This window comes from Nylanderia fulva, unplaced genomic scaffold, assembly GCF_048542155.1.
Source record: "Nylanderia fulva isolate GAGA-0341 unplaced genomic scaffold, ASM4854215v1 Scaffold33, whole genome shotgun sequence".
NCBI lineage: Eukaryota > Metazoa > Arthropoda > Insecta > Hymenoptera > Formicidae > Nylanderia > Nylanderia fulva.
The window spans coordinates 2,274,607-2,286,713 of NW_028190400.1; the positions used below are offsets into that span (position 1 = coordinate 2,274,607).

The 12,107-nt window shown below is 34.7% G+C and overlaps 1 protein-coding gene across 6 annotated transcripts in view; it reads left to right on the top strand.

The window, feature by feature from the left end:
* Positions 1-12,107, top strand: part of LOC114941244 (cytotoxic granule associated RNA binding protein TIA1) — a 482,662-nt gene that overhangs the window by 203,671 nt on the left and 266,884 nt on the right. For all 6 annotated transcript variants that reach the window (XM_085484970.1, XM_085484974.1, XM_085484972.1 and 3 more), the window contains exon 3: positions 2,308-2,365. In XM_085484970.1, coding sequence (XP_085341096.1) covers positions 2,308-2,365 — 58 coding nt within the window. The remainder of the gene's footprint in view (positions 1-2,307; positions 2,366-12,107) is intronic.

Below are 12,107 nucleotides of genomic sequence, written 5' to 3' on the forward strand. Positions count from 1 at the left end.
CGTAGAAAAATGAAATAGCGGCATTCAAAGCATTTCAAAGTAATTTTAGATTTTATAATTATTTTACATAGACAAAATAATGTAATATACACATGCTTAATATCGTGTATATTTAATAGCAAAAACGAAACTTTAATGTTAAGCAACAACATATTTTTTCAGGATTTTTAAAAAACCTGTATTAAAATAAACGGATTTTTTTTAAAATAGACAAATAATATAGCTACAAATTCGATACATGTTTTTTCACATGGAATTTTCCCGGAGGTCTTATTAATTGTCAATAAACGTTTTACAAGGGAGATATATTGTACAGTGTACACAGTACTGCCCTGAAAGAACAATACTGTTTTGTCAATACAAATCAATGGATATCTATCATTCGTAATGTATTCTCTGTTAGACATTTTGACAATTTCAAATCAATGATGAATGCTACGTGCGTAATAATAACTTGGCTGAGTTAGCCGTTAGCGTTTTGCAAATATCTCGTACATCGCGCAAAATTCAATACTTATTCCGCGCAAAACTTATTCCGCGACTCGTTCATGGATCTCGCAACGTTTACGTGTCTTCATTTTTTCCCGGGACGCGATCGGTTCCAACGAAATGAATTTTACTATCTATCGAATATCTGCGACGCCACGAGAGCCGGTATACGACGATGCATAAAGAATCCAGTTTACGGCATCTGTTAGGACTCGACGATACCCGACACGTCCCATTTCCGCCGCCCGACGTCTTTTCCAAAGTGAAACCACTTCCTCGCTACTGGAATCTGCAGATCCGATTTAGAAGTAATGTGTGATCGATTCTTTTAAGTTTGACTAAGACATTTCTGGAGCTTCAAAAATTAATAGGAAATGCAGAAATATAAGTATATAAAACATATTAAATAAGCAAAACTTACATCAAATATTGATACAACAATTAAATTATTTTAAAAATATCAAAAACGATTCTTGACTAAAAAACAAATTTTTAATGTAAATCTGAGCCGAATTGTTACATGTTAATGTATATAATTAATAACGCGTCAACTTTGCCTACATAGTACATATATATACAAAATGTTTTAGAAATAAATAGTCAAACTTTAAGATCATATTCTATTCGTTATAAGAATAAAAAAATCATATAAACATGAAACGTTTCCTTTCCAAGTTATCAACTTTTTATTTACAACAAAAGCATGTCTTGCATCGACGTCTCATAGATTATCCTTATATATTCACCTTCTATTAAAAATAAACAATAATCTCCCGATTTAGATCTCTTAGATAACTTGTGGAGACATCTTCAGTCTCTCGTTTATGACACGCCTGCTATTGTAAAAGTGCTTCTCAAATCGTATTGCCGCTTTGTGTAAAAATATAAAATACTTCGAAAGTTTTTGAATATCCGATAATTCATGAGACGTTGATGCGAGATATGTATTAATACAGAAGAGAAATTATTTCCAACAATTTAATAATAAATATTCTTACCAAAGTTTGTCACAAATAAAGTATTTATATAACTTACACAATTCGAAAATTTGTGTTATTTTTTTTTTTTGCTAAAAACAGTACCTGTTAAAATTTTTGTATTAAATTATTAATACATTATTCATGTGTTACTTTAACATATTGCTGTTGTGTTATAATTGAACTTAAATGCTAAATTATTAAAACAATTGAAAAAAAGTATAAAAATAACACAACGTAGATCTATTTTTAATAATTTTACACAATAAATATGTTCTGTTTTATTTTTGGTTTTATTTAGTAATAAAATTTATTTGTTAAAATTTACAGAAAAAAATGATTGATTTTTTTATTTTATAATGTAAGTAGGAATGATAAAATCTAAAATTAACATATTTTTAGTTAATTTTTAAAACTATTTAGTTAACATTAAAACTATGTTAATTTTACAGAAAATTTATTTTGAATTACTTGAAGTTTTGCATTTATTTTATGTTAAAACGTTAACACAGTATTCGTGTCTCCATTTAACAAATCCACATTATTATATTAAATTAACACAAAAATTTCTGTGAACCGTTTGGGATATCTGTTAAATTTAACACAAATTTTTCAACTGTGTAGACAGGAAGCGTTTTCGATTTCTCGAGTCTACATTTATATATATATTTTTTTTTTCATTCTAATAATGAATAGAAAATGCTCTTAAAGTTTGACTATTTCTGAAACATTCTATATTTATATATATATATATATATTTTTAAGCTCCAAATATATTGTCTCTCTTCTTACATTATCATATTGAATGTTAAACGTATTTTGTTTTTTTTTAATGTCTTAGGAGATGAAAGTTAACTGGGCGACGTCGCCGGGTAACCAACCAAAGCAGGACACGAGCAGTAAGTACACCCACTTTTCAGATTTTCATCTTTACACGGAAAAAAAATATTTAGCGTCATACGTTTTACCTTTGATCCTATACTTGCTTGACTTGTTGGATTCGCGCACTAATTAAACAGACTAGAGAATTATTCTACGAGGACATTTTTAAAGCCATTTTTCGTCGCAGAGCAAATTAAAGTTTTTAGTAAATTATATATATATATATAATATATATTATACGAAATTATGTATATATATATAATATATATTATACGAAATTATGTATATATGTATATATAATATATATTATACAAAAAATGTTAAGAGTTTTTCATTGGATGAAAACATATCAACTCCCATCAAGTGCTCAAATACAGATTCGATCCAAGCACAAACACATTTCTATATATTAATCTAATATTATTTATAACATTAATAAAATCTAGCAACATTAATAAAGCAGTAATATCTTTATTAGTTTACGAAATTTCTAATAGAAATTTATTACTCCATTATAATCAAATGGAGTATTACAGTTTATTTATTACCATTATATTGTTAGATTAATACAATATATTTTTGTTCTCTCGATTCTATCTATTAATAAACGTCTTTATGCAATACATACATTTATTTTATTTAATCATGACAATTAATTTATTATTTCTATTATGTTTAAAACATATAATTCAGTATTACCCAATTTTAGGAATTAATTAATCGTCAATGCTATAATGACTCGCAATTGTAATCGAATGCTGTAGCATACTCATTGAAATTTAAAAGTACGAATATTAATAATGTTATAATAGCTACAATATATTTACAAAAATGTTTTCAAATGCTTAATTTCTTAATTTTATTCTCTACTGTCACTTCAATTTTAATTTTTAGATCAAACATGAATTTATATATCAATCTTGCAAGAAGATATTTATTTTACATATTAAATATTTTATACGTGCTTTTATAAAACCTTTATCATATTTTCTCTTTTAATGATTATTTCACAAAGCCCATTATCGTGGAATAAAGATTAAACTAATTTACGCAGACTGGAATAAAATAATTCAATACCAGTGACATTAAATTAATATTTTACTAAAAAAGCATTTATTAAATACATCATTAATAACATTGTTCTACCTTGATTCCATAAATCTACAATTACTCGTATATTTAATCGAATATTTAATATGAACTGATGTTCGAGACTCTTATTAACTAGTAACATTGGCAACAAAACTTTTGCAGAAATTTTAATGCACAATATAAATTCGTAAAATAAAAGAAATTGGTAATAAATGCAAATATTTTTAATGCTAGGTTTTTTGTATTATTTATAATGATATTATTATTATTATTATTTTAGTGTACTATGTTTATTTCAAATTTTTGATAATATATTAGAAGAGAGACAGAGAGAGAAAACAAGTTTCATAAGATTTATAGATATAACTGTATAGATAAAATACAAATATGTGTTGTTTTGGGTAGAGTACCTAAATTCATATATACCTATGTATACTGGCAGTGCTAGTTTCGCGGATTGTCACGATCCGACAAGCCATTATAGCTTTTGTATTCGATACAACGTGTTAGAAATAGATTTTCTAGCATCTCGTGGCACTGAATAGTTTTCAGCGTCAATAAAACATGTTGCAGTTTTCTTATCGTTGAGAAGAGAGAAATCGTTGGAACATTACTTACTGAAATGCACAGCGAATATGATTCAATCGGCAAACAATGCTCAGAATTGATTATCCGTCGTGATAATGAATATCTGCAATTTGGGCTACTCTAACAGATACTCTGGAGCGAGAAACAGATATTAGATTTTTACAATATAGCAGAATAAACGCGGTGTAAAAATATGTAACAAATGTTGTGTTACATAAAATTCTTGCGAACGTATAGTTGCGAGAGATCTTGTTAAAAATTTCATCGTGGATTTTGAAGTGCACAGTTATAATTTTGCTTAATTTATTATTTCAGCCTTTGTGTATATGTAGATAAAGCATAGGATATTCAGTGAAATGGGACTTGGTGTAACAGTTCCATGTATTTCTAGAATAACTTGCGCGCGTAAGGCTGTCCAGTACAGCGGTAGTTCGGGATTAGCGTACGTCCCTTGTAATAATCTCTTTTGCTTCCTGTGTCTGTGTACCTCGGGGAATCAGCCATAAACCACGAAACCCGTCATAACTACTTTCTTCCAACAATCTCTATATGCTTGCGCGCATAGAAAGGTTGATGCATATGAATACGGATTACAATGCAAGCTGTATGAATTAAGGGTTTTTTTTTTTTTTTTTTTTTTTTTTAGTTTCTCCTCTTTTTTATATACAAAAACGTCCTTACGTCCCCGAAATAACACGAGAACACGCTTAGAAATTTTGACGTACAACTTATTGTCAATTATAATAGTGTGCGAATAATATGAATGACAAAATAAAATCCACCCACGTTACGTGACCAAATCCCTCGGCATCGACGTTCATGCCCGCGAAACGGGCGGCTTGAAATAATTTAACAGGCACGCATGACGGCCAAATAAATATCTCAGGAAGATTCCCCGTGCCCCATTCCCCGCGCTCGTTACACGTGTGAAAAGGTGCGCGGTCGCGTTTCCGTGCGCGCCCTATTATATATGTAACGGCGCGGCGGCGGCGTGTGCTTGTACGCGTGTGCGTGCTTGAAATTCAGTGAGAGCGGCAGCAATATTTAACTCAGTCTGAAATTCCTCTTTTTATGGACTTGTAAAACCGTGACAGGCACATGGGACCCGATCCCGCCGTCTCACCCCACCTCGTCCCTGTCGTTTTGCCCTCATACCCTTGTTACTCTACCTGCATCCCCTTACTCTCGAACCCGACTCACACCCGCTGACGCGGTTAGATGGCAGTATCTCGTATCTCTTTCCCTTGTATCGTCCTCTTTCCTATCGCCGGTCGACGGTTCGCCACCGCGCGTGTATCTCTCTACAATCACCTTCTTCGTTTCCCTTTTTCCTTCGGCGTAGCCATCCACCCACCCACGCGTACCTCTACTCTCTCTCTCTCTTCAAGTACTATATTCTCCACGGCGACAAATGCAAAACTAAAACGTATCTCTTCTATGCCCTCTGTAAATATGCTGGTATAACTGTACAGAGTGGCCAGACCTTTTTCCTTCCTGTCTCTCTCTCTCTCTCTAGTCACCCGTGTCTACTTTCGCCATCTTCCTCACGATCATACATATACAGCATTCAACGAATGGATACGAGGGTGTCGTGCAACTGGGACGACGGGTTGTTTTACTTTTCCGCGAGAGATTGCTAGTAAACTCCGATGCACCTGCGCACATCCGGTTGTGACTCTTACGTAGGAATATGCTCGTCCAGAAGAACGCGATGGAATAGGAAAGGAATCCTAACGTGTGTCAAATGCCTGCCTGTTTTGTTCCTTGTGCTCTCAAGTTGTTGTCTTTTGTTCAAATTTCTTTCTTTCCCCGAATTGAAAAATGTCATCGTAATATTTAAAAATTCGCTACTACGTTGCGCGTCACACGATGACAGCTATATGTTGGCAATTTCTGTTCATTTGTTTGACACGTAGCAATTTATTTCAAAATGTTATATAGGTTGATATTTAATAATGTAAAATAATTTAAAGAATTTTCGATTTAAAAAACTTTAGACCAAACAGTATCGTTTATATTATCTTTTCGTTTAAGAATTCGTTTTAGATATTTTCAGAAAGGTATATTTTATTTCTTAAACGTGATATTTATATCGTTAATAATTTTATTATTAAACAAGAGTAACTTAATATAAAGCATAAATCTTGTCAAATGAAAATGTTGATAAACTGATCACGTTTTATAACTTCGACGCTGAATAAAATTCCAAATAATATTTTACGGTCAAGAGCCAAAGATAGTAGCCTTTGTTCCGAATTCAAACGATATAGAGATATAACGTTTGCGAAGTAACTGTATACGATATTACAAATTGTATTAATTTTAAGTTAGTACCAGCTGGTCGACTGTGACTATAAGACCGGTCGTTTATGCGAGTGTCGTAACGTAATACGCAGTCGTGGGATATCTAACGCGAGGTATATTCCGCAAAGATGAAAATATAGCGGCCGAAGATGGCCTGTTATGAAAGCACAAACGACGATAGTGCAAGCGGCGAATTGCGGTAAAATATTTTGGACTTTCATGTCACGCAATATATTTACCGTAGAACGCAGTCGTGCTCGTATAAGTAAGTAAAGCTTCATAATTTTTACTTAAAACAAATAACAGTTTTATCTGCGACGTTAAAGCAGAAGATCTTTATACTTTTAAGGAAAAATTATAAACTCTATTTTCTTATGAAAGTGTACGCAATTTCGCGTAAATTTTACAATTTATACAAATGTAACATATTACATGTAAATATATACATGTAAATACACATGTAAATACATGTACTCGAAAGAGCATTCGAAATTCATTAAAATTAGCAATGCTCGAAACTTAAAGCGACAGCATTTGCATAATTACAGTTTGTATAATTGTCATTTCAATTATCTCAATCTCTATGCAGATTTGCTTATAATCTCTTAGTGATAGTAACCCCGATATTATAGATCAATTTCACGTCGAACCCCTTTAATAGCGACATGCAATCTCCGGCGCCCACATCGTTCCAGCTACAAATAGATACCGATCCGTCGTTAGGTATAAAAGGAGGAAGTTTGGAAAAAAAGAAGAAAGTTCTCCAGTTCTCTCCACTTTTCCGCTTTGGTTGTTAACAGAAAGGGTACTTGAGGAAGAGGCAGAAAGAAAGAGACAGCAGCTGGAAAGCACAGGAAAAGGATAAACTGAGAAAGAGGATTGTAATGTCGTGGCGAAAAGCTCCGAATTGGGTTTGGCTGGTTGACTGCGTAATCGCTCATCGTTTTTCCTGCATTATGAATCGCGCCAAGGGATAATCGTGCCAGTATTTACGAGGCTTTTCGACACAAAGGGGTTACACCCCCAGTTCTACGCTTCCGTATTCCGTTTATCCGCGGCGAGAAACGTTTATCGTTTAAACCATAAGCCGCACGCGTCTTTGCTGTTTACGCGCATTACTGCCGCTATTATCGTTATTAACAAGGTTCAAGCCCTATTTCTCGCATTCGCTTCTACCTTAGTATCTCGCATTTCTACGATCTCGCGTCATCGAAACATCTCTCTCTCTCTCTCTTGCGTCGCAACGATTTATGTTTTACGGCCCGTAAAGATAGCATCGATCTGCCGATTCGGGTTGTAAATCTGATTCATGTTTGGCGATTCGTCATCGCCGGGATTCGTCGATAGATTACGGGAATACGTTCGAATAGAATTTCGGAAAAGAGAAAAGTCCCATCGCGATTTTTACGTGCAGCGTTACGCGACCCGGCATCAATTATAATGTTTGAGATCGCTCGAAAGCGAATATTTTACGTACGTATATATTTATGTATATATATATATATATATATATTTGCGAGAAATCCGCGATTTAACTGGCGACACGATGCGGATCAACGGACCGAGAAAATAGGATGTATCGGGGGAGACAAGTGCATCGTGAATTCTCTTTGTTCGCGCTGTTGCATCAAAGCCCACGTTCAGACACACTCGTATACATACGTGAATACATATACACACACAAATATGTACGCGCGCCTCCGCGTGCCACCTCCGCCCGATCCAAACCTTGTGGTGTAACGACGCTTCGTGGTGCATTGTGCGGCAAGAGCCCTGCCGTTGGCATTTGTGGACAGTTCATGACCGATGCGATGGGAGAATCGGTAAACCACGATGTGGTATCATATCGAAATCGAATCTTGCGCCGGCCTCATACATGAGCTAATAAGTATACGAGAGGATTCGCTTCCGGTATTTCGGAGACGCACAAAACTGATCCGATAATCAAAAACCGATGATGGCAACGCGAAATCTTTGAAACAGACGACGCATGTGAAACTTATATATATATATATATATATATACATTTTGTGTGTATGAAGACAATATAATTCTAAAAGTTTTTTTATTTCAATGCGTCCAGCTACTTTCGTACAATGCAATACAATCGTTTCGCATTCAATTAGTATGCCTGTGATACGTTTCGCTGATGGGAAAAACGCAAGCATTAAAGGACACGTGCAAAAGGAAACTGCTCCGCAAACTCATTTTATTAAATCTCTCCCCCTTCACGAGATTATTTATATTCGTAACTTTCCATCATAAAAAGCGCTAAATAATAGCATGCTGTATTAGATTTCCGCTCGTTGGTAAAAGAGTTAATTAATGAAGTACAAGAAACACACGGAGCTTTCATCGTAATAAAAAAAATGCGTGCTATATATATATATATATATATATATATATATATATATATATCATATCCGCATAATGCCGTCCAGATGCCAGCCAATGTTTACTACACGTGAAACGAAGCACTGGCGCTTTGTCGTAAAAGCAGCAGACATCCACCGGCCAACATACAGGACTGGCTCGCTGGTGTGTAATCACAGATGCACCGAGGGGGAAAGCTTACTACGTTCCGCACGTTTGAATGTAATTACCGAGACGCAAAAACAAACGCGAAAAATTATTATATTCCGCTTCCGGGCGACCGTGTCCCGAAAACAATCAGATCCGTATGCAATTTCTAGCTTGCGACCGTTACAAAGGAAGTTCGAGCGAGGAAAATTCGTTACTCTCGCGCTCTCTCGGTCCCGAGCTTTAAGGATTATTTTCACGTGCGCCCATCGGCGTTCCCGCTGATGGAAAGATACGCGCTTTAATCAAGTTAATGCAACCACGCGCGCCCTACCCCCAACTCTCGTCTCGCACTCTGCCGCCTGTACGTATCAACCTCCACGTGTACATACACGTCTGACACGTATGAGCACGTGCACACGTGGGATAACTTTTATGCGCGATACACACTTTGGAAAACGGTGCCACCGTGTATATATATATATATATATATATATATATATATATATATATATATATATATGTATGTATGTATGTACCAACTGGAAACTTCGAACTACAGCTCGCCTTCTGCGTGTTTTTTGCAGATTGGTTTCAAGAAAAATGTCCGGCCAATTTTCGAGTCACTTTTTCAACGCATGGCAAACTAGGCGAGGCTATATCCTGTATGTCGCGCTTTTCATGTCAAGGAAAACACACAACATTCCTGTTCGCGTTGTGCGTATTTCAACAAATATTATCAGACGTAAAGGATGACGCGTTACACGACCGGAACGTTTGTCACGACGTGTAATCCGAATTGCAGGCCAAATCGCTTACTCGTACGCGATGACAGCCGGACAATAAATCTCTGATCGTGACGCATGTCCTCTACGATAAAGATGTGGTAATTTGTGGAGGATCATCTTTCTTGATTTTGACGAAATACTGTCTGTATTTTGCAAAATATTTCTTTCCATCTAATATGTAATGTACAATATATCTACAAGTAATTGGGGTTTTGTTTGTTGGATAATTATTATTAGTAGACGTTGATGTCTATGTTGCGCGATAGTGTCGCGATCTCACATATTTTTATACATAGTACAATCACATTTTTCCAGTCGAGTTAAGAGTTTTGAATGAAAGCGTAGCGCGCACTTTTAAAGGATGCGAAGATTTTTTGCGCAAATTATAAAAAAGGATTATGCGTAAACGTGCTGAAACAATAACCAGATATAGAAAACAATATGAAATGTCAATAAACTCGCCATCGTTAAAAGCACTGGGGAATAACGGATTTGTTTGAATTTTGCATAGTTTTCAAAACGTCAATGGATACTGTAAAAAAGAGATCCTCGTATTTGTAGTCGTTACGTACGTTTCGCATATATAGCAATATAGAGGGGGATTGTCCTGTTTGTTCGGCACAGAGGAAGCGAGCATTATTTTCTGCGAGAAACACAAAAGTTTTGGACGGTGAAAATGGACGCGTGATTTCAAATCTCTCGTTCGGCGTGACCGAACTGTAGTATGTTAAGAGTTCCCTTAGGAGAGCAATAAGGGTTGTCGTTTGCCATTGTTTCGCGGCCGGCGGACAATCAACGGACAACGGTGCAATATTCGATAGTGAGAATCACTGCGGTCCCCCGTGTGCGATAATTCAAGTACCATGAATAAGGTGGCCTCTCTTCGGTCTAATGTACCGCCATTTGTGTTATAACACACCGCCGACGTTTTCATCGCGACCCTTTCTACGCGCGCACGCCGTAAAGATAGATATGTCTTACACCATCCATGATTTAGCATTCTCCATTGCCCCACAGTACTCGTTAAATGTACGACAAATTGGAATCCGCCGAGGAAAACTACAAACAGCAAAGAATATATTCGAAACATACAATTATTTTTTTTATTTTTCCTAAAACGTGCGCATATATTACAATCTAATATTTATATTTTGTCGTTCAAATTATTCAAATTTATCATTGCTTATTTCTTAGAAAAATCTCTTCTACGATATATCAATTAACAATAGAATCAAGAATTTTTACATTAATCTGCATTGTTTTTTGTTGCATGAACTTTGAATAAAATGATTCATTAAACTATTAAACATTAGATTGATAAACAAATCAATGATGATTCTTTTCTATGTATATCACGATTTACTATATATTTTGTGCTTGATTAATTATATATGTTAAACGCGAGCATTATTAAACAAGGATATTAAATGAACAGTAAAGTAAAATGATTTACGGGAAGATATGCTCACGTGGCGATCATAGTACAAAATACGACGTAAACAAAGAAATATATCACATTGGTGTTTATCTATCTTACCAGATAACAAATAATTTTAGAATGCAGAATTTATCTGCGGGATGGAAGTTTTATCCGAGGGAAAATTATTTTGTCGTCGTGACACACGCCGGAGGGGGAAAACAGAGAAGAGGAGGAAGTTAGGGTAAAGAGCTATGAAAAACAGAGTTTATGGGTAGTTGTAAAGATTACGTCGCGCGAAGAGAGTTAGTTCATCGTGCATATGCTTTCTAGAGCATTCTTTTAAAGTCCCATGTTCTTTCACAGCCGACTACAGATTATAACATTTGATTTATATTAAGAAGCTGGTCAACCACTAACGTTAGATACGTATTTACTCGGTTATTTATGCTAAACAGCTATATTATACAGCGACATTTAATCATAACGACATGAGCGACATAAAATCACATCAGATACTCTCTATATTTCATATATACCTATATTAAAAAAAAAATATCTAATTAGCGTATCGCGATAAACGTATATTATCTACTCATTATGATAGAAATATGTAATAGCTCGTACGCGAAAACAAATAATTATTCTTGAGTAAAGACTTCGTATCGTACGGAAATGAGATTTTTCAGATACGTCGCGATTGTAAAAAAACATTTCTCGCGCATATTCTGATATGTAAGCTCTGATATGTAAAGTTAAGGAAACGATAATTTTTCTCTTGCTATGAATATGAATTGTGCAGTATATATATACGCATCTAATGTATTACAAAGGGCTTAATTATTGCTTTGCTTGCAACCATCTACCTAAGGAAAATGGTATATATCATTTTAACCAGAGTGAATTTTTGTAGAAGGAAAACGAAGTTTCATGTACAACTAATGATGATATATAATAAGACAAAATAGGTAGCATCTTACTTTTTAAAGATGCAATATTATACCGAAAGTATGTAACGTACGATGCTATTATTATACTCCACAAAATCTA